The 23,931-nt window shown below is 37.6% G+C and overlaps 1 protein-coding gene across 2 annotated transcripts in view; it reads right to left on the bottom strand.

Annotated features, from left to right (window-relative positions):
- The window catches only part of LOC129272125 (proteasome adapter and scaffold protein ECM29-like), a 45,779-nt gene extending 22,021 nt beyond the window's left edge, over positions 1 to 23,758 (bottom strand). The window contains exons 1-23 of one of the 2 annotated variants that reach the window (XM_064106337.1): positions 23,708 to 23,758; positions 21,914 to 22,044; positions 20,772 to 20,888; positions 17,170 to 17,288; positions 15,233 to 15,388; positions 14,366 to 14,540; positions 13,866 to 13,963; positions 13,361 to 13,402; positions 12,545 to 12,623; positions 12,122 to 12,238; positions 11,353 to 11,517; positions 10,745 to 10,794; positions 9,685 to 9,751; positions 9,167 to 9,289; positions 7,999 to 8,102; positions 7,303 to 7,444; positions 5,494 to 5,574; positions 4,675 to 5,004; positions 4,373 to 4,504; positions 3,819 to 3,990; positions 3,301 to 3,548; positions 2,333 to 2,434; positions 201 to 425 (exon numbers count right to left, since the gene is read on the bottom strand). In XM_064106337.1, coding sequence (XP_063962407.1) covers positions 201 to 425; positions 2,333 to 2,434; positions 3,301 to 3,548; positions 3,819 to 3,990; positions 4,373 to 4,504; positions 4,675 to 5,004; positions 5,494 to 5,574; positions 7,303 to 7,444; positions 7,999 to 8,102; positions 9,167 to 9,289; positions 9,685 to 9,751; positions 10,745 to 10,794; positions 11,353 to 11,517; positions 12,122 to 12,238; positions 12,545 to 12,623; positions 13,361 to 13,402; positions 13,866 to 13,963; positions 14,366 to 14,540; positions 15,233 to 15,388; positions 17,170 to 17,288; positions 20,772 to 20,888; positions 21,914 to 22,044; positions 23,708 to 23,732 — 3,000 coding nt within the window. In that variant the 5' untranslated portion in view covers positions 23,733 to 23,758. Of the gene's footprint in view, positions 1 to 200; positions 426 to 2,332; positions 2,435 to 3,300; positions 3,549 to 3,818; positions 3,991 to 4,372; positions 4,505 to 4,674; positions 5,005 to 5,493; positions 5,575 to 7,302; positions 7,445 to 7,998; positions 8,103 to 9,166; positions 9,290 to 9,684; positions 9,752 to 10,744; positions 10,795 to 11,352; positions 11,518 to 12,121; positions 12,239 to 12,544; positions 12,624 to 13,360; positions 13,403 to 13,865; positions 13,964 to 14,365; positions 14,541 to 15,232; positions 15,389 to 17,169; positions 17,289 to 20,771; positions 20,889 to 21,913; positions 22,045 to 22,358; positions 22,387 to 23,707 lie in introns of those variants that run through there. The other variant, XM_064106338.1, reaches the window with a different exon arrangement.
- Between the last annotated feature and the right edge of the window lie 173 nt (positions 23,759 to 23,931).

Below are 23,931 nucleotides of genomic sequence, written 5' to 3'. Positions count from 1 at the left end.
CTTAAAGAATATTTAAGAACATTACAAAAATCAATATTTTACACAATGAGATTTGATTTTACAGCATTAACTGCTCGTTGAGCAAAAAAGTAGCCATTGAAATGAAAGAACATCCCCTTAATTTTAGCAATCGCCCCAATGTGGTAAAAATAGCCCCCCCAAAAAATAAAAACTATTTCCTATCCTGTCTTCTCACATACCTGTCTTTTATGATGGTTCTGGCTTGTGATCTCTTCGTTCAATATCCTATTGAGGATCCATTCCACCCAGTCTGTCTGGCCCTTCTTCAGTGACTTGATTGGGGATAATTCACCTTCTTCTTCCATCCATACATCACGGCTTGACCTTGAGAGGGCACCCAATGACGCCTGTGAGATGGCATCACCGACGCTGAAGTGGATTTCCATCTGTTTGTTGTTATTGCTCTGTATCAAAGGTACAGTAGAGATCATGGATGAAATCAAAGGACAGACCTTCGGCCCCATTTCTGAAAGAGTTACAACTATGGTAACTTTTCTATATTTTCTATAATAGTAATACTACCATGGAAACTTTGATTGTGATTTGCTCAGCCATGTTACAATGGTAAAGCTCCTGTAGTATGTAACTCTTCATGAAACGGGCAACAACATAGGACATGTTTTGTGCAGAGACCATGGATGGGGAAATGTCATTCTCTTTTTGGTGCCATATAAGGATTAATTCTGGCAAGCCACCATTAGTACCGGTCTAAGTTCTTTCATTCCCTCATCTTCAAACGTCTTTAGCCAATCAATTCAAATTGTGAATTAAAAGCATCAAGATTTTTAAGATAGTATGAAAAATGGGTGCTGGACGGATATCATCTTATTGGCACAGATCTGCGGAGATGCAAAAAGATTCCACACGTAACCAGAAGACAGTATAAGAAAAAGAATATATGGTTTCATGAAATGAGGAGCATATCATGAAACAAATATTGATTTTCAGACAATTGTTACAATCTATCAAAATCCTTGCATCTGATTGGCTCAGAGCAAATTTGAAAATCACCAGAGCTGCCAACATTGGGATGATAGAATCCAGTAGATTTCGCGGAGGTATGATTTTGTGAGGGAGCGGCGGAACGTTGTCCCACGGATGAGAGTTTTGGGTAGCAAAACACATTAAGAAACAACATTTGATAGTAACCGACAGCTGTCTAAACCATCAAAAAAAATTCTGATAGATGAAATGCACATTAGAGAGAATTCATGAATTGTCATTGACTAAATATACACTTCAGGCAATACAGTAGATTTTTTAAATAATTCATAAAAGAATGCATTCAACATGAAAATACCTTTGCTTTAATTGGCCAGAGGGGGAAGGGGCTGCAGTAGTGGTAAACATGGTAAATGAGCTTTATATGTGGACTGTTTAAAGTCTCTGAGGGATTCCTGTGAAAACTGTCACACAGTCCCATTCTGCTTGAAAAGTATCTTTATACTTCGACAAGTATTTTGTCGTCTTGGTCTTGGATGACTCCATCTCCATGATCTCCATGGTCACTGGCGATGCGATTGTAGTGTGGATGAATCGGGACGGGGCGTGCTTCGCACAGCTCAGCCAGCCAGCGCCAGGCTAGCTCACTCACGAAAGAGAAAATGTTCGAATCCGATCAACCCAAGTGAAAGTAGGCGAAAAAATCTCCACTTTGCTTCTAATTCTTCAGGATTGTCAATAAAATTATTCCTGAAACTGAAAGTCGAGGTGTAAAAGTAATCCACTTGTTAATCCCATCGTTGATCCACAGTTTCAGCTCGAATAAGGCGCAAGCAAGCTTACGAAAAATGCCTCGCAGTGCTCGTGAACTTTCCTTCTCCGAGCTTCCTGGCGCAGCGCGGCCGGCTGGAGCCCCGCCGGGGCGCAGCGGGGGCCATGTGCATGGAGTACCGCTGAAGAGTTTTCATCACACATTGCAGAACCCGGAAATAAAATGGCTTGTTAGACTACTTCACCAGTCGTTCAGTAAAATTATCTTCATTTACATGGGAAATCAATGTACGATTATACAAAAACTGGTAGAAGTTACTGGGTAAAATGAAAATGTGATAAGGAGGTTCCACGTGGGTGTTAGGGAGTTGAACATGCTAGACTCGTTAAACAGTCGTTTGTATGAATTTTACAATTTAACAGCTAAAAATCCTGATTATCCGGGAGATTTTGGCATGGGGTCGGGAGAACGGGAGATTGGAGCGCAATCCAGTATTCTCCCGCAGGATCCGGGAGACTTGGAAGCTCTGAATCACTGAGAATTTGTTTCATGAAACAATCACATGTCTCAACAATGACCATCTTCTAATGTACTTACATTTGCAGATTTGATGAGGCCTTCTAGAACAGCTTGAGTAAACTTGAAATTAGGATCACCAACAGGGAGGTATCCAAGGGTAATACAGGCTTGCTCTTTTAGCTGTATAAAAGTGAAGAGATTTTATCAAAACAAGTTGAAAGGAAAATTGATGGATTAGTGCTTGGCGAGAGCAAAATATAGAAAGTACAGACTAAATGGATTCTGGACTATATGCATTTGAAATGTATGCCTCTGCCATTGCCAGTACAAGAGTATATCACACACATACATTCTTGCAGTTTGAACTAATGACCTTTTTACCATGTAACCCACAAATCTCATCGGATTATGTCACTCACGTATTCATACACGAACTGACTCAGCAGAGTTTGCAGTTGATCACTAACATGGTTCTTCAAATATTGCGACAATAAGATATTTCAATATACATGATGGGATGGGACTCACAGACGGACAGACAACTAAAAAAAACACTGTCTCCAGCAAGCAACTTTGTTGGGCAGAGGCATGAACATATATGCTTGGTGTGATCAGTGAACAAATTTTCATACATAATGCCTTTATCCTTTCACCTTTGACCAGTAGACTACAAATTCAAAGTAGTTTTGTTTACTTTATAAAGCCTAATGCCTGTATAAAGGAATAGCCTAAAAGACCATTGGGTGCAGGTAATCTCTGATGGATCTGGTTCAAGGCATCAGGCATCCAACCGGATTCAAGTCCAGTGTTCTTTAATAATAATAATAATAATAATAATAACGGTATATTTACCCAGGGTAGCCACTTCAGTTCCGAAAACTGCTCTTCCAGCGGGCCCTGCTATTATTATTACCCAATGAGGCTTCAAGCTCAGTTTGGTAAAGAGCTCTAACACCAAAATAATTTTAGATCCGTTAGCCAAAAAATTAAAACATACATGTACCACAATTTTTCTAGTCTTTGTTACTGAAATCTACGAACATTACCTTCTGAGAGAATTTAATGGAATCCAATTTGGCAATCAGCTTCTTGACCAGGGTGGCTTTAGTTGCTTCTGTTGTCCCTCCGCCTGAAGATTTCCCCCTCTTGCTATTTTTGGTCTCTTCTCCCCTACTATCCTCTGTCTGGGCGAGTTCACCATGAGGGATGGGAAGGGGACCATTACGGGCTATCTCACCTAGGGCGAGGCAGGCTCCATGGCTAAAGAGCATATTGCTATCATCGACATAAGAGACTGAAGCGGAGAGAAAAAGAAGGGCCAACAGTAAAATCATGCTCAGAAATGGTGCAAAAAAATTAATGAAATGTACGGTGAAAACAAGAAAAAAGATGCTTTCGTTGTCTTCTGGCTACAAAAAAAACATTATTGACCAATCACTCAACACAAAGTAAGTTTCGTCTAAAGTTTAGTGGATAAAGTCATACAAAAATTCATATTGATTAAAATCTTTTGCAGAAAGGGATTGTAAATACACCTTCAAATATCAAAAGAAAAATTTCTCACCCAAAAGATTGGTTGCCTTGGTGATTGTAGACTGAAGTGCATCTTGGGAAGATGTCTTATCGACCTCCATGTCTTCAACGACCAAGTCTTGGGAAGCCTTCTTGGTTTTGTGGAGGTAGCGTCCGATAGTGTACCCGAGTGCTAGCATCGATCCATGCTGCCCCTCTACAGACTAAAAAAATCACAGGCAAATCATACTGTTAATTGAGGGCTTCAAATGGTTTATGAACAATGTTTATCAATATATAATGAATCTGATTCCAGGCAAAATAAATTATATAATCAAGCAGTAATTATTTACCATTTCAAGAAATACAAATTTGTTTTCTTTAATTGATGTAAAACTTCAAATACTGTATCATTGCCATCATACATTCAATATTCACAGGGAATTTCCCTGCTACTGCTGTACATGTACATTAACTTTTCTATTTACTCAGCTCAATATGCATTTTGAGGGAAATAAGGATAGATGTTGTGATGCAATAATTGTGATGCAATCAGTGTTAGAACAATGAGGGACAAAATGAAAAAGATTGTGAGCGAATACTAACCTGGTCTTTAGCTGACTTGACGAGTCCTAGTAGAATGGCATTGAGTTTCTCAGTATTAGTCATACATGCCACAACAGCATACAGTTGAGCGGCCCATTCCCTCATTGGCTCAGATAAACCAAATACAAAGCTCTACAAGGAAAGCAACAAAATAAAAATAATAGTATCCAATCTTCATATAGTGAATCCATCGCAACTCTTTGTAATATCTTTATCTTTATTTGAAAGGTAGATTAACCCTGAAAAATGATTGAGAAAAATATACTGATAAAAAGAAAGAATAGTAAAGAAATCAAAATCACCTTGATCCAATCAAGCTTGTTGATGTAATGTCCTGCGAGTTTGTTTGGTGCCATGGCAACCAGCTCAAGTAGGCAGTACATGACATCGGGACTCCCTGCCCCATTGAGCAGCTGACCAATCAGAGCCATGTATGAGAGGGCGGGGTTACGTTCTGTGTTTGATGAGTTTCCCTTGCTCCTGGATGCCTGTGGGGTGGGGTTGGCGAGGGTTTGCTGGAGGTAGCGACTGACAATGGGGGCTTTGTTCTCGAGTGGGAGGGGTTCTCGTACCTCAGGGGGGAGGTCGGTGCCAGCATCATGGAGCAAGCAAGATCGAAGATAAAAGATTACCTACAAGTAAACAGATCAAGACAAAACATAAAATCTTATGAATCTTCTAACAGTGCATTTGTTTTTTGCTATTTGATTAATTTGTTGAATTTTAGAGTAAAATAAATACACAAGAATTGGTAAACCCTCGTCAAAAGTTTGTCTTTCATTGCTAACCATTGCGTTTAGAGCATAGAAGTGATTAGTAATAAAATGATCATCAATGGCATTGAATAGATGCTTGCACTTATTTTTTGTGGTAACAAACAGCTTTTGAAAAATAATTATTTTGGGGGATTTTCTTGTTTACGAGCCTATGTGCATTGCTCATTTTTTATTGTGATTGTTTTTTTGGGGGGATTTCATAATTCCCAAAATCAGGTTTATAGAACTCCCAATCATCTACAATTATATGGAGAAAATTAACCTAGGCTTGGTTTTAAAGACTTTCTTGTGAAATCATTGTTTGCTACAAATAATTTAGATAAACTTTAATTGAACTCTACTTACATGTTTGAAAGTCTCTGGACGAAAGGCTAGGTGTGTTGTACCTGTGACGTATCGAGATGAACTCTTGACTCTCTGACTAGCCTAGAAAAAAAGAAGATATTGTTGATAAATTACTAAGTAAATCTAGTTTACAGGTCAAGCCTAGTGTCTGAACCACCTTAAACTGGTACTAAATTAAGGGATAAGGGATAAATTTGCTTTTCCCAAATGTATGGCACAATCTCTGCAAACAGTACCAGTCTGGTGTATGAGTCACCTTACACTGGTACCAAGATAAGACATCACTTACCTTTTCACTGATATAAGGCACCATCTCTGCGAATGTTGGTACCGGTCTGGTATTTGAACTACTTTACACTGGTACCAAGTTAATGGATCACTAACCTTTTCACTGATGTAAGGCACCATCTCTGCGAATGTTGGTACCGGTCTGGTATCTGAACTACTTTACACTGGTACCAAGTTAATGGATCACTAACCTTTTCACTGATGTAAGGCACCATCTCTGCGAATGTTGGTACCGGTCTGGTATCTGAACTACTTTACACTGGTACCAAGTTAATGGATCACTAACCTTTTCACTGATGTAAGGCACCATCTCTGCGAATGTTGGTACCGGTCTGGTATCTGAACTACTTTACACTGGTACCAAGTTAATGGATCACTAACCTTTTCACTGATATAAGGCACCATCTCTGCGAATGTTGGTACCGGTCTGGTATCTGAACTACTTTACACTGGTACCAAGTTAATGGATCACTAACCTTTTCACTGATGTAAGGCACCATCTCTGCGAATGTTGGTACCGGTCTGGTATCTGGACTACTTTACACTGGTACCAAGTTAATGGATCACTAACCTTTTCACTGATGTAAGGCACCATCTCTGCGAATGTTGGTACCGGTCTGGTATCTGAACTACTTTACACTGGTACCAAGTTAATGGATCACTAACCTTTTCACTGATGTAAGGCACCATCTCTGCGAATGTTGGTACCGGTCTGGTATCTGAACTACTTTACACTGGTACCAAGTTAATGGATCACTAACCTTTTCACTGATATAAGGCACCATCTCTGCGAATGTTGGTACCGGTCTGGTATCTGAACTACTTTACACTGGTACCAAGTTAATGGATCACTAACCTTTTCACTGATATAAGGCACCATCTCTGCGAATGTTGGTACCGGTCTGGTATCTGAACTACTTTACACTGGTACCAAGTTAATGGATCACTAACCTTTTCACTGATGTAAGGCACCATCTCTGCGAATGTTGGTACCGGTCTGGTATCTGGACTACTTTACACTGGTACCAAGTTAATGGATCACTAACCTTTTCACTGATGTAAGGCACCATCTCTGCGAATGTTGGTACCGGTCTGGTATCTGGACTACTTTACACTGGTACCAAGTTAATGGATCACTAACCTTTTCACTGATGTAAGGCACCATCTCTGCGAATGTTGGTACCGGTCTGGTATCTGAACTACTTTACACTGGTACCAAGTTAATGGATCACTAACCTTTTCACTGATGTAAGGCACCATCTCTGCGAATGTTGGTACCGGTCTGGTATCTGAACTACTTTACACTGGTACCAAGTTAATGGATCACTAACCTTTTCACTGATATAAGGCACCATCTCTGCGAATGTTGGTACCGGTCTGGTATCTGAACTACTTTACACTGGTACCAAGTTAATGGATCACTAACCTTTTCACTGATATAAGGCACCATCTCTGCGAATGTTGGTACCGGTCTGGTATCTGAACTACTTTACACTGGTACCAAGTTAATGGATCACTAACCTTTTCACTGATATAAGGCACCATCTCTGCAAATGTTGGTACCGGTCTGGTGTCAGAGGCCTCTCCTTCAACCCTCTCATAGTCCTCAAACTGTCTCCTAAGCTTCAAAGCTCTCACTGCTTCTTGATGAATATCCTCTTTGCTGTAATATGGAAAAAAAATGATATTCAGGATTCTAAGAATTACGGCAATGTTGTCATTCTTCCTGTGCTTTTAATGGGTGTTTAACAAATTTATAGGAGCGTTTTGGTAAGAAAATATTCGCTTGAGCCTTTGTGGTATGTACTTAGGTGCGGATGGATGTTTTAATAAATAAAGTTAATTTGATTGTTTGAACTATGAATGTGGAATGAATAGATCAATTTACTAATGTGGAATTGCACTTCATCTTTCCAGCAGTATAATAACAGTCATATTAGGATTGTGTGGATAAGAACGACATCAGAGACCACTGATCAACATGAGATCGCACTCGGTTTACAAAGCGATGGAAATATGGCTTGTGATAACATCATGCAAGCTAAAAACAGTGGACAGGAATGGTCATTGTTGTAGATTTGGGATGTAAGAATTCTCATGTCATTGATTTTTTTTTTATAGTGGATAAGGAAGAGACCGTAGCATGCAGTGCAGTGAGATGACAAAGCAGCTCGGCTATATCGATGTGTAATTCTAAAACTCCTCACTGATACTAACCTGTCTCCTGTAGCGAGGAGTAAGGCATATCTTGATGCTACATGATGACTAGGAAACACGGTTGCTGCGTAGTGGACAGCCGTCTTTCTGGCTTGAGGTTCAGACTGTGGAAAAAGAGAAAGGAAGAATGCTTTCTCTAAGGTACCTTGTCAAAAGTCTGTGCCACATCTTTTAGCAGGAATCCCCCTAAAAAAGGCACTTTGTGTCTTTTCCTGCATTCCTCATTGTTTTGTCTATACTGAAGTATTACGAGAGTCCGCTTGCGGGATTCCCAAGTGAAAGACATGGTTCTGACTTTTGACAAGGTACCTAAATACATATCATAAGGGCTGTTATCGATGACCTTTTTATCGCTAGTCTAGTCTGACTGCTCAGCCCCCAAATTATTGATAAAACTTCATCCATCCCTAAAATAATGCTACTAACGTGAAAGGTGAGGGTGTATTGATGCTAAATATGTTTGTTAATAGATGTTATGTAATCGTTTACATCTGATGAACGCAGATTTTAAAGCGTTCTTAGTACTGTGGCAGATACAAATTTTGATCAATGCGAGTATTGTGCCATCGCTATAATGCGTAAAAAATGCCTATTGATTATGTTCTTTTGTCGATAGTTATCGAGATCGGTAAGATATTTTTAGCCATATATTGACAGATAATTTTCTTGACAATAACAGCCCTAATAATCATAGACCAATAAAATCACAAATGAACAAAGAAGTGTAGCGATAAACCAAAGACCGTGTAACAAAGTATCGCCAGATAGTCATTTCATTTAAAGATATTTATCCTACCCTACCCTCTCATACAAAGCAGGTGACACATATACAAAGATTCAATGTTGATGTATTCACACTTTACAAATTGATTTCTTCTTCTAGCCAAAATATCATCGCAAAACACTGGTACTGCTACATGCATGTATGAGATATGGCTGATTAACCACCATGCTATTGCCTTGGCATAAATGTGTATCAGACACATTTTAATCTTTATGCAAAATTAAAATATTGTTACTTGTTTGATATCAATGAGGCTATTACATGTAAGCCAATGAGGCAATATCAAACATCATGCCATCTCATCATGTACATGGCACATTAAAGCTTCTGTACCTTTTCCAACAACTGAACAATACATTTAACAATAATAGATGTAGGCTATACCTTTTCAATGTTGGCCATAATAAGAACCTCCATGATTTGAATAAGGGGTTCCTGGATCCCTTTGTAAGCCACAGCCATCAGGGTCAGTGCTTCCTGTACATGTAACCGGGTATCATCTTCTTCCTAGGGAAGATTAAGGGGAATCAAAACTGCATAAGAGCAAGTCCATAATATAGCTGTATTAACACTTCTTGTTGAACCAACCCCCATTTTTCTCCATACTTGCTGATAATCTGATCATTTATAAGGAGCTTAAGACATATACTTAGTGCTTACAGATTGCTTATTACCCTGTTCGTTGGATTTAATCAATCATTCCTGCACAAAATGCATGCCCATTTTCCACTCCCTGGGAAGTACAGTGTATTATCTTATTCAACTTCATGAACCGCTCAAGCCATGAGAATTTTAAAGCATTACAAATTTTAAAATGAACTAAAAAACAGAAATAGAAATGAGATAAATTGAGCCTCTCAATATGTCATATCTGGACAAAGTTTAACATGTAAGTAATTTACCTTACATACAGCATCAAAGAATTGTTGTAGAAGTCCCATATCTTTGGTGAATAGCTGTGGTAGTCTCCTGAATAATTATATATGAATATATAGAGACATCGTTAGTTTCATAGTAATCTCTTTTTAAAAATTAGATATTCATAAAATTTGCATCTTTTTCTGAACCGTCAGTCCAATCTCAGAGCATTCAGAAATCTCTTAGATAAGCGAAGGTGCAGAATACATTTAACCCAATTTCATTAACAGGGGAGCATTTCATCGATATTTTTGTCTGACAAGTGGTCAGATCTGACAAATTTCTTGGATTCTGATTGACTGTGAGGCACTGTTACTATGGTAACTGTCGGATAAAACGTCTGACAAGTTCTTCTTGAAACGCTCCACTGATAAGCTGACAAAGCTTTTCAATGATGTATATATATATATCATGACTCATTTTGTTCATTGATTCAGGGAAATAGTACACAACAAATTGAAATGAATTTAAAAAAAAATTATGGGTAACCAGAGGTGGAAACTTTGGATGAGTACATAGGAATTATTTTTCCATCAATTTTGTTTTTAATCTTAGTTTTAAACATTCATCAACCATTCTCATGAAATGGGAATGTATATACATGTATATATGTTGCTCTACAAACTACAATGTGGTTGATTAGTAGATTCTTAATGAGAGGTTCTCAAAATTTTCCCTTGAAGGGCCAGGAGGGACTCCAGTGAAACCTGAAAGGATCAGAGTCAATTAGGGGCTTACACAAAAAAACACAATGTTTGAAAGATGCACATCAATAGTGCAAAGCATGAAGTGCCTTGTAGCCAAGGTCCAGCTGGGTACGGCCCACAGGCTATACTAAAGAATCCCTATTCTCGATCATATCAGTGCTTGTGTAAATGTTAACATACAATAATACATGTATTCCTATTCCTCTTTCACCCCACTTTTTCTGTTCATATTTTTTCAGTCAAAATTATTATTATTTTTGTAACTGTTAGCAGCTCTTTATAACTGTTCAAACATGCACTGAAAAGTATACAAGGTATTATGAGATATTACACTTACTTTGATAACCTTCCAACAGCAACATAAGCAAGGCTCCTAAGTTTCACATTCTACAAGAAAATAAAAAACTCAAATTTAAAATCCAATCTAACATCTATCAAATCCAGATACACAACGCTAAGTTCTTAATATCATAGCTACAATGGAAACAAGGGAAAATGGGACATTATACCTAATATTCCTTTTCTGAACAGTCCATATTAAACAATCTGGGCCACATAACACAAAGGTTTATGAAATAGCCTATCAAAAATATCGTTGCACGCACATTTTGCTCGTAGACTGACTAAGAACCAATCAAAATTGATCTTTCAACTTAACAATTAATCACTAAGCTTTGTGTTATGGGGCCCTGAACTATTGACTATTTATCAATGATCTTTTATAGCACTCTACAAAATATCACGACTATGCTACAAAACATGAATGAATCAGGCGCGACAATATCGGATGATATTCCAGACATTCTACATACATTCCTTATATCCAAAGGAAAAGAAAAAACTTGCTCTTCATTGTCAATTATCGTACCATTAAATTTTGTATATTTCATGTTAGACTCAGCGTATATTTCTACTCTTCTATGCATTCAAATTCTTATAGCTTACATCTTTGGCTTCAGCGATGAGTTTGACCATCCCTGATAACAGAATGGGTCCCATTGGTTGCATACGGGCATCACTGCAAGCAGCACAGAGATGGTGGACAAACTGAACTGCCATGGATTTCAGCTTGTTGTTGGAGTTTGCACCATACAAGCAGTCAAAGATCACCTGTGTTAGACAATTGGAAAGGGGAAATTATTTCCATTAAATGTAGTAGCAATCACCGAGCTATGTCATACTGTATGTCATACACATTAAGTCGTATACAATCCAATAAGCAAAGGTTAAACCACAATTCAACCTCTTTTCCTACTAGAAGTTGGTATTCCCTGCACAAAGCCCATAGGAATTACAGAATTATGTAGTTAAAAACAGATTAAAAAATATTTAAAATATATTTCTTTAGTGTGATTCGCAAGTTTACACTTTGGGTGGTATTCTCATATCAGTGGTTTAATACCCTACGCTAACATAAAACACTCTTTAATGGAGTGCCATTTGCCACCTCATTTATCAAGAGCAATCTACTTTAACTTCAAATATGTTTCCCCCAAAAAAAATAATTATGTTATGAAATGAGAAAAGGACAATATGTGGATAAAATATATCTAAATTAATTGTTTGGAACATTACCTCTGTCATGATTAATAAAGAAGAAAGATGAAACAAACAAGATGAAACTGAGCATTCCATGGAAGTGTGAACTAAAATTTCTGTTTAATCTGGGGCTAAAACTGGATTTTACTATCTGATTGCCACCTTTCGAATTTACCTGAACACATGCTGGAAACTGGTCTGCAGCTAGTCTTGATCTCAGGAGATATGGGAAGAGTTTTAATCTGGTTCTTGTGCCAACAGGAGAGCGCTTGTCTTCTTGCTTTGGTGTAGGCTGAGAAAATATCACACAAAAATCATTTCTTAGTACACAAATAGCAAATGGATGATAAGAATGCGATTGTATGAAATACAGCATGATGTGATGGCATGATCGAGCCATTCAACAAATCAAAGCAAGATTGAAAAGAAATGTGTTTTCTTCACCAAAATGCAAACTTTTGCACCGCTACACGAAAATAGTGCATTTGTGTAGAATAACATCTTAAAGGTTGAGAAATTCATGGCAATCAGGAATAGTCAATTCTTTGGATGGTATCTAATGTTTTATATAAATGGGAAAATCCTCCTTTTTACTTACCTGTCCTTTGACTGCTACACTGCCTTGAAAGAGGGTGTATAGTCTTCTTACAATGGTCATGTCATTCCAATCAATTCCACTGTCAAATATCAATACATACAAATTAGTACCATATACACAAATTAAGAAATATGAGCATTCCGTTACAAAGATTTGACCTCATAATAGCAAACTCGTAATAAAACATATCGAGAATAGTGGCTCAGTATTTCAGCCTGGAATAAGAAATTCACTTTAAGTCTTTGTGAGCATGGCTAGAGAACGTCAATCAATTGCAAGTGAATTTAAGGTCCATACATCAATCACAAGTCTTGCAAGTAATTGCATCTCCGTAATCTGCTGCTAGTTTGATACTTGAAATAGAAAGTATAGTCTTGATTTACTTTGACTATAAAATGGAAATGCACCATTAAAAATTAAAATAAATTGCAAAAATATCCTTGCAATACCCATATGGTAGTGCACGATTGCTCATTTTCTTGAGCTTTTGATTCAATTCCAGTGCGCCATAACTGGCAGAGTTTGCAACTATTGAAGTTTCATTTGATTAACATGTTAAAAGTGTTTTCTAGTTTTTGCTTCACAATATATCTTTCATATAAATGTTTGTATTTCAATGATTTCTATGTTATGCCGTGGCCCAATATAAATCAGTATTTTGATTACTGAGAGAGATACCCTGTTGAATTAAACATAGTAAATAAATGAATGAATGAACAAACAAACAAGTGAGCGAATGAATGAACAACCAAACAAATGAACAAGAAACAAAAAAGATTAAAAACAAAATAACTGGAATTTGTTTACATTACTCACCTATGAATTTTCTTTAGGAACACATCAGCTGCTGTTGCCACACTGGTAATAGATAGAAAACAAGGAAATAAGGAGAATCCGTAAGAGAGTTTCGATTTTATATTGTATAGGTAGTCTATCTTATTTATTGGTAAATCATCGGTTCATAATGATCAACCAGCGGTCAATTAAAGAAATAGTTCCACAAAATATTAAGAATATAAACCAACTCATTACACAAAATGTCTAATTAGTTGCAACTAATTAAATACGACTTATTAGTAGCCTCCAACACACTGTCATTAATTTGTCCAAATCAAGGGGCTCATTCAGAATAGTGATTTCAACTTCACCCCCAACTAATGACACTTATACTTCATTTATGATTCAGACATAACCAAGAGTGGTTTCCTGATTTTTATCATCTCTTATACATAGATCATCAGACAAAATTAATTTCCTTTTCCATTGAAGTAAAAGCATACACACGGATTTATAAAGTGTGCTCAATTCATGTGGAACTCACCTATATCTGGTGTCAGAACTTGCTACTATGAGATGACAAACAACATCTGTTTCACTCAACACATCAGCACTTAGAAAACGAACAATGCCAACTTTGCACTATATCAAAGGAGAGTAAAATGAAGAGATACAGTGAAGCTTCTGAACTGTTAAATATTTAACATTTGTGACCAAATCTAAAGAGAGCTAAAGTTGCAAAGAATGCATGAGGTCTTCTTGCTAAGAAAAGAAAGAGCTAATTGAAAAATCAGAGATATTTGACAAAGATATACAATTAATGTGCTGAAATCTGCACATATTCAGTGAGTTCCTGTAACATTCTGACAAAGCAACCGTTAGGAAGTAGTCAACATACTTAAAGGCAAATATTAATTTTTCAGAGTTTACGAAATCTCATTTTGGCACTTGAAAATGGTACAGATAAAGAGTTATGACTTATACTGGTCAGAAAGATTCAAAGCAAAATATGGACAAAAGCAAGGTTTAGAACATATATTTCACCTCCTCAATGGTATTGGCATCAGGCAACCCATGTTCCCCTATCAACCTCTTGAGGGCATTGGGGCTGAGACCAGGCGGGGTCTGATAGGTTGGTTGCTGGGAGGCGGAGCTTGGTCGAGTGGGTGTGGCCGCACTGGCTTGACCACTTGATGGCGCTGTGTTGGGTCTCTCTTCACTGGTAAGAGAAAACACAAAGGATATTAATATTGATACGTAAAGGGCTAATGAAAATGTTGGCATACACATAGATTTAAACACACTCCAAGCATTTATAAACATGCTCTGACTTTTTAAAAAATGTGCAAGGTCATGAGTTTGGTTATCTATTGAGGTACAAGGGGCAGGGATATTTTATACACATCTGTCAAAAGAAATATTTCTGATTCCATATAATAAACTACATTAAGAAAAGTGAGCTTACAACATGATGTCTCACTGATGAGCAAACTGACCATGTTCCATATGAAAATAATAATTAAAAAAAAGGATATACAACTCACTGTTGTAATGTTTCTTGAATAATTATCATTATATTTAACACAACTGGATGAGAAGAATTTACATCAATTTGTTGGCCAAGTCAGATTTATCAAAGCTTCACAACATATAAAATTAAAATGCATCAAATATATATTTTCAACATCTATACCTGATGATCTTTACCAATTCAATGTCAGCTGCTAGGGTTTCAAATAAACTAGCCCTCATGGTGAACTTGACATATCATAATAAACAAGCGTTTTAATTTCAACACAGCAATCAAAGATAGGATGCTTCCTTTAACCAACATCTAAATTTCTCACCAGTGTCAAAATCAATAGTACAGTACTTCATATCAGACAAAATCACAAAAAAGAACTTAATCACCTGAAAGTATAAGGTAGGAGTAGATAGTCCATGAGAAAGGTTGTTAGTAAGTGAATGGTTTCAACTTTTTCACTCAGACCAAAGATGGCTCTTTTCTTGGTAGGATCATCAGGAAGCTTGAGATGTGGGAGCGTAGGTACCAACATCTGAAGGATACTGCCGGACAGAAATGGAGAAGATGATCAATATGAGGGATAAAAGATGGAGAAAAATATCATTATCAGGGACAAAAGATGGAGAAAATTATCATTACGGGAGACATAACATGGTGTAAATTATCATTATCAGGGATAAACGATAGAAAATTATAGTTATCAGGGACAAATGGAGAAAATTATCCAGAGCTGCCAACATTGGGATGATAGAATCCAGAAGATTTCGCGGAGGTATGATTTTGTGAGGGAGCGCGCGGCGAAATGTCCCACGGACGGGAGTTTTGGGTAGCAAAACTCATTAAGAAACAACATTTGATAGTATCCAACAGCTGTCTAAACCATCAAAACTTTTGGCACATATATTATAGGCACATTAGAGAGATTTCATGAAATGATGAATTGTCTGTCATTGACTAAAAAAATAAGTTCAAGCTTGATTTCAGGCAATACAGTAGAACATAAAATGATTCACAAAAGAATGCATGCAACAAGAAAATACCTTTATTGTCCAGAGGGGGAAAGGGCCGCAGTAGTGGAAGATGAGCTTGCCTGGCCCTGTAAAGACTTATATGTGGCCTGTTTAAAGTCTGAGGGCCGAGGGATTCCTGTGAAAATTGCCTTTTTGTAGCAAGCACGCACAGCCAGCCAGCGCCAGGCTAGCTCACTCACGAAAGAGAAAATGTTCGAATCCGATCAACCCAAGTAAAAGTAGGCAAAAAAAATCTCCACTTTGCTTCTGTTCTTCAGGATTGTCAATAAAATTATTCCTAAAAGTCAGGGTGTAATTATAATAGTAACCCATCGTTGATCCACAGTTTCAGCTCGAATAAAGCGCACACAAGCTTCCGAAAAATACATCGGACTTCCCTTCTCGCATAGCCTCCTGCCGCGGCGCAGTCTGCCGGAGACCAGGCAGTGCCGCGCCGGGGCGCGTCGGGGGGCATAGGCATGGAGTGCCGCTAAAGTGTTTCCATCACGCACATTATCTTAATTTACATTGGAAATCAATGTACGATTATACAAAAACTAGTAAAAGTAACTGGGTAAAATGAAAATGTGATAAGGAGTTTCCACGTGGGTGTAAAGGGAGTTGAACATGCTAGACTCGTAAAACAGTCGTTTGTATGAATTTTACAATTTAACAGCTAAAAATCACAATTATCCGGGAGATTTTGGCATGGGGTCGGGAGAACGGGAGATTGGATCGAAATCCAGTATTCTCCCGCAGGATCCGGGAGACTTGGAAGCTCTGAATTATCATTATCAGGGATAAAAGATGGAGAAAATTATCATTATCAGGGACAAAAGATGGAGAAAATTATCATTATCAGGGACAAATGATGAAGAAATTTATCATTATCAGGACAAATGATGAAGAAAATTATCGTTCTGAGGGACAAAATATCATTCCAAAAAGTGGCATATATTCTTTTAGAACTATTGGACTGAAAAATACTTTTGTCAACAATTAAATTCCACGTTTATTAAAAATGTTTATGAATTGCCTTCAGCTATAAATGAAATACTGGAAAGTTTGAAAAGCAAAACATAAAATTATTTTTTTCTACATAATTATTTTCCTTGCACACCTAAATAATCATAAATTCATGAATAAAAACAGCCCCCCCCAAAAAAAAAAAACAATCAAGAAATGATTTAAGTCATAATTACATGTTGCTATTACAACTGTATATTTTAAAGTGCCAACCTTTGCTTGAACACTCAATGGAAACTAGAAGTATAAACATTTTTAGAAGATACAAGAAAACAATAAGTACAAACCTGTCTTGTTGTAGAGGGGGTTTCCCTTCTAAACACTTGATGAGAGAATGAGCTAGCTCTGCCTGTTTTGAGATCTCAAGCCTCGGGAAACCCATTTTTAAGTACAAGATGGTGAAGTTCTGCAAACAAAACACAGAATAAATACCACTAAAACATCTACGACATATTCAAAAACTTTATGCAAACATACAATTTAATCTGATGGTGTGTAAATGTGTTGATCAATGATGGATAGTCAAGCTGCTGAAATTACAAGACTACTCATATCATCTACTAATCACTGCAGAGACTCAACTTCTCTACCCTTCTGCTCGAGACGTCAAATCTCATCTGATTTACAGTCCTTTTGAGAACTTCGCCATACCTCATAAAAAATACTCTGTCATCTGTCATCATCTATTTCTCGCATTTCAATTTCAATTAAGAAAAAGAAACAGCACTCAAATAGTCAACACTTGACAAACAGATCAGATTGTGTTATATGTAAACTCAACAATTGTACTACTTATTGTCTCTTCTATTCAATGTTCAGTTGTTCACGTTTGACAGTGTTTACATTGTATTATAAGCTTCAAGCGTATACTCCCTAAATATAAACATTACTTCAAAACCTACACTGTGTTTGTTTAAATTAGTGAAAAGTCAGCAATCCTTTTGGCTATTACACTGAAAAATTATCATCATGTTTATGCTAGCCAAACTGGCCCAAACTTGGGGTTGAAAAAAGGTTTACTAGAAAATGTTAAATCATACTTTCATGATTATAAATAAATGGCAAAAAGAAGCTGCTGAAAACTGCTTATCTAATAAAAGAGAGCCAATGGAGTAAATTAGAAAGTCAAAAAGGGGCCTAAGCTTTCGATCCTAGCAGAATCTTCGTCGGAGGCAAAATGACAAACATATAAAGTGGAACAACCATAATATAGACCACAAACAAGCTACAGCAACACTAGAAACAAGGAGACAAAAGGGACATTAGTGAGTAGAGAAGACCAATCAGGTTAGTGAAGGGGATGAAAGAAAAGGAGTAGGCAGACACAAAGGGAAGTTAGTGTAAGTAAGGCCAGTAAAAGACCTCAAGCCAAGAGGGATTAAGATAATGAGGCAGGCAACATCAAACAGGATCTGGAACAAAACAGTAATAATGGGATGAATAACAAGAGAATTAGTGAGAGGTGGGTCAAACAGGTTACAAAGAAAGGCATAATAAACTGGTGCATAAGATTGGGGGAAAAAAAGGAAAAGAATGGGGAACAACTGATAATGTGCAAAAGACATATAAGTATATATGATAAAGCATTAAACAAACTAAGAGAAGAAGGTAAGTGTAAATATGTATCTATAAGTGATATGTATATAAATATATCCAAAAAAGAAATGTATATGAAAAAATATATAAATACACATATGGTGTAACTGATATTGTAATCCGCTAGGTGTGACGGGAAAAAACATAAGACTATATAGTAGGGGAAAAAAAAAAAAAAAAAAAAAAAACCTGCATATGTGAAAAAGAGGAAGCAAATTGCCTAAAAAGGTAAAAGCAAATATAGAAGAGAGGGGGTGTATTATGAAGAAACCATAGTATACATGTAAATAAGCAAATGTGGTAAATCTAAAAGAGGTGAGTGGAGGAAAAACAAATATATATATATATAATAATTATTATATCGCCTGAATAAGGAAGGAAAAATTGGAGCTGAGCTTGTATGAGATATCGGAGGAAAGTAGAGGAAGAAACTATAATGTAACTATTCAAAAGAGCTGAGGGGAAAAATTATATGTATATATAAATTGAAAGTGGATAGGAAAGAATAATCAGTCGTTCCCCTCTTGGATGTTCAGGCCATGAGGTTGGGTGGTGCGAAGTCGTCTCATCCAGAGCTTCTCCCTGCTAGTACGGACTGAGTCAGGACGGGTACCTAAAGATTCGATGCCCTGTAGCATCATGTCAGTGATGGAGTGGTTGGGGAGGTTAAAATGGCGGCCAATGGAGTGTCCAGCTTTGCTGTGTTGACGGTATATTTGTGCCCGTAGAATCGTTTCTTGAGTGTGGTCTTGGTTTCCCCTATGTATTGTACCCTACAAACTCTGCAAGTGATGAGATATACAACATTAGTGGTAGTGCATGTGATGTTGCCCTTGATTTGGTGAGACAGGCTGGTAGAGTTGCTGGTGAAAGTATCGCCCTCGTGAAGGTGTATTTCACATATGATGCACCTGTTGCTGGTGCATTTGAAGGTGCCATGCTGTATGGGAGAAGAATGGTTAGTGAGGGAGGGCACTTCAGCACGAACAATGAGGTCCCTGAGATTCGGTGGGCGTCGGTATGCTAGAAGGGGAGTATCGGGAACGGCCTGTTGGAGACGATCAGAAGTGTGTAAAATGTGGTGGTTATCACACAGGATTTTGCGGAGAGGGGGTAGATTGGGATGGAAGGTGGTCACAAGCGGTATTCTGTCGGTGGTCTCCTTGTCACTTTTTGGTTTGAGAACTTCAGATCTGGGGAGAGAACGAACTTTGTTAATTGCCAGTTGGACTGCCCTGGCCCCGTGGCCCCTGGCACAGAGATGTTTCTGCAAATTCCTGGCATGGAAGGAAAAATCAGGGTCCTCGGAGCAGATACGGCGAAGTCTGAGGGCTTGACTGTAAGCGATGCCGGTTTTGCAGTGACGGGGGTGGCAGCTGGATGAGTGGAGGTACTGGTGGGTATCTGTGGGTTTAGAGTATAGGGTAGTGGTGATACCATTATACTTTTTCTGGACTGTAACATCAAGGAAGTGGGTTTCCTGTTGGGAGAATTTGATGGTCCTGTGGAAGGAATTGATGTGGTCAATGAATGTATGGAGGCTGTCTTCATCCCTGGTCCAGATGAAGAAAATGTCGTCTATGTAACGCCACCAAATCCATGGGCGACAGGGGGCTGAATCTAACATCTGCTGTTCCAGCTTGGTCATGGAGAGACAGGCGAATGAAGGAGCCATCCGGGTGCCCATTGCTGTACCGAATATCTTATGCACCAGTTTATTATGCCTTTCTTTGTAACCTGTTTGACCCACCTCTCACTAATTCTCTTGTTATTCATCCCATTATCACTGTTTTGTTCCAGATCCTGTTTGATGTTGCCTGCCTCATTATCTTAATCCCTCTTGGCTTGAGGTCTTTTACTGGCCTTACTTACACGAACTTCCCTTTGTGTCTGCCTACTCCTTTTCTTTCATCCCCTTCACTAACCTGATTGGTCTTCTCTACTCACTAATGTCCCTTTTGTCTCCTTGTTTCTAGTGTTGCTGTAGCTTGTTTGTGGTCTATATTATGGTTGTTCCACTTTATATGTTTGTCATTTTGCCTCCGACGAAGATTCTGCTAGGATCGAAAGCTTAGGCCCCTTTTTTACTTTCTAATGATTATAAATAATGAAATTTCCAGTCCATTTCAGTGACATGTGATCTCAAAGCATATTAAGTTTTGAAATAGATCCAATCTTTAATATCCATATAACACATGCAACTGCCATGAGTCATTAAGGCCAAGTGGGATTAATGGCAAGGCATCGATTCAAGTATGGACAAATTGAAGAATGAACCCATTTGCATACTTACAGTTACAAATGTAATACTAGATGGGTCCTGGTACTGCAACAGCAAAGATTCAACAGGGATTTGAACCTGTGGCCTACTTTTCAACCGTTTATTTACATGAACCAGCAATTCCAAGACCTGCATTCAAAATAGACCAAAAAAAATCAAAGATATTCACAAAATCATAATGTGCTGTAGATTACATCTCCTACTAACAACATTAAAAAAAATGTATGCATCATAATGCACTTTACATTAAAAAAAATCTAAATTAAGTGCAAAATATAAAACAAGTCATTAAAGGTAAATTCCAGTTGTGGTAACGATATCAAAATGAGTTCGTACAGAATCCAATGAAATGACCACCAAAGTGTCTGTTTGTATAAATAAAACATATGTGCCAAAGGATTCTGGAAGAAATTGTGGAATTGCTGAGAAATCAGCAAATAAGCACAGGATTTGGGTCAAGCGTCGGGCCGACATTCAAAGCAATAATAATACACTGTCCCACGTGCGCTTATCTGTGTTAGTGATCTTCAGCGTGAACATTTTTCAGCGTAGATTTCAAGATTTCACAAAGTTTAGTTTATGTAACTGTACCAGATCTAGATCCTCGATGATATACTGACAATTAAGCCTGGTTTTACAGACTTTCTCATGAAATCAGTGTTTACTGCAACTACTGGCATTTCTCTTTAAAAAGTGCATGAATTGAAATACAAGTATCAGCTTTTGTAATATTATTGAACACAAAAACAAAACAATCATGAAAATGATAATGGTGATCAGGGAAGTAAATGTATCTTTTTTTAATACACCATGTCTGACTGAGCTGCACATGTAGTACCATGAAAGCAATGATAGAAAATAAGTAAACTGTTCTATAAATAACTCCATTATTCAAAACTACAAATTGATACCTAATTATAAGATTGAGATACATGCCATATAAAGCTTTTTTCTTCTTGTAAAGTAGCCCTGCCCTCCCCTCCCCCTATTATGAGAGGTGAGACGCATGCCATATAAAGCATTTATTTTCAAGTAGCCTCCCCCTCCATCTCCTCTTTCTTCTAGACTTCTTCTTTGTTCTTGTCTTCTTCTTCTTCCTCTTTCACTCCTCTTGCCTGTCCTAAACATATTTTTTTTTTATAGTGCTGTTTTACCTTCTTCCTGACTCCTTCTTGGCTGCTGGAGAGCTTAAGAAGCACAGGGGGAAGAAAGCGGCAGACAACATTCTCCAGCTGTTCATCACTCTCAGCGGAACCAATCCGTAGGAACACTCTATCGAGTAGTTCTAAAAAATAAAACAGTAATGAGAATGAGCAACAAATTCTGTGTGAGCTTGTCCAAACGACATATGTATCCGGCCTAGTGCCTCACTGCCACGGTAAAATTATATTTTGTCTGTCTGATTTTACTTAGGCCCATCTCATTTCTGTTATTTTTAACATGGATATTGGCATGGCATGCATGGATTACCCGGCCTTCCCTGGGGGGTGTTTCACAAAGATTTAACATGTTTTTAAAAGTATGACTTAGAGTTAAATTGATAGATAAATTGACTATTGAGATTGTCCTTGTTTATTGGGACAGTTTTTCTTCACTTACCCGTGCAGTACATGTATGGAAATTATGGGGAATGAGAGTGCTAAAAATAGATTCAGTGACCTCAATTTCCCCAGTTCACCATCTGTTTTTCACGACTTGCCGTCTTCCAATAATCTTATATGGAACCTAATATGTTTACATTGACTAGCGCACTAGATTGATGTTGACACTTGACAGGTGAATGAACTTTCCTAGATTTCTTGTGTGGAGAAACATTTGAAAACTGACAGTCCCTGGAATGAAGCTATGTTTGCCGACTACATAGAAATCCAGGGCCGAATGCAGTTCCGTGTACAAGGTTAGTAAAGCATACTAACCTCGTACTAGTGTGAGTGGTATGATGGGGTGACCATAATTTGCGCACATTTAAAAATTATCATGAAGTTGATTTTCAATCATAAATTTCTCAGTTCACACACCATTAATCAAAATCATATTTATCCAAACGAAAGGCAAGATCCCAAAGTCAAATTTGCTTCACCAGGTTCACGGAATGATAAAGTAGGTCAAAGGTTTCGCTGGTATCGTAATCTCAAAATTCTGTGACGATCGACTAGTGCGCGCTCGGCTGAAAAAGAGTCCTAAAAGTTGTGACCTTAATTTGCGCACGATCGTCTTGCAAAGCTTTAGAAAAGAAATCAAGCAGACAAAGTCAAAGGTAAGATAATTATATCAGATTGAGGTTAAAATGCCATAAATTCGGTTGGTATCCAGGTATCACATTTTAATTACTTATTTGGAGAACTCTGCTTGCAAACTGGCAATTTCTTGATGCTTGTCGAGAACATCGGATTTTCTCGGCACGGACGCAAAAGGTAACAAAATTCACCAATGTTTTGCCAATATTTTTACAATTTGAGACCTTACCTTCATTCAAGAAAATTACCATACCGTACTATAAATTTGGGAAATTGGGGTCGCTTTTTCTGTTTGATGATATCATATTCAATTTCAATATCAGTCATGTCAGTTTTTCAAGATATTAATTAGATAAAGAGATAATCGACCATGCGCAAAATTAGGTAACGCGCGAATGTAGGTCACACCACAATACTCTATGTATCGATTCAAATCTTTGCCATTTTGGCCCAAACTTTATTAGTGCTGCACTGCAGTCTGTGCCGCATGCCGCATCGACATCGGGAGGACTGTCGACTGCGACTGCACACCGACTCTGCCCACTGGCTGCACTCACGCCACAACAAAAAAACCCTCTAATAATCACTTTATGCGAACTTACTATCTTTCCTCTCATTCTTATTCTATTTCTGTTTCTAATAAAATGAGAGCATGATGAAAATATAATTTATTTATATTTTTAGCATTATTTTTTTGTTCGATTGACTTACCCAATTCGTCTTGCGCAGCCATCATACACAAACGTGACTTGCAGTAAGACGGAAATTAGCAGATGATATACCGGTACCGGTACGCCTTTTTAGCTGATATCGGAGGGAAGATGTTAAAACTATAAACTGATTTCAATTATCAGGAAAACAAATTTGGCTTTTTTTTCAAAATAATATATTAATTATAATTGAAAAATAAAAATAATCATGCAGTTTTATTTTCA

This window comes from Lytechinus pictus, chromosome 11, assembly GCF_037042905.1.
Source record: "Lytechinus pictus isolate F3 Inbred chromosome 11, Lp3.0, whole genome shotgun sequence".
Taxonomy (NCBI): Eukaryota; Metazoa; Echinodermata; class Echinoidea; order Temnopleuroida; family Toxopneustidae; genus Lytechinus; species Lytechinus pictus.
The sequence above is the reverse complement of the archived record's forward strand: the minus strand, read 5'-3'. Positions and strand labels throughout refer to the sequence as shown.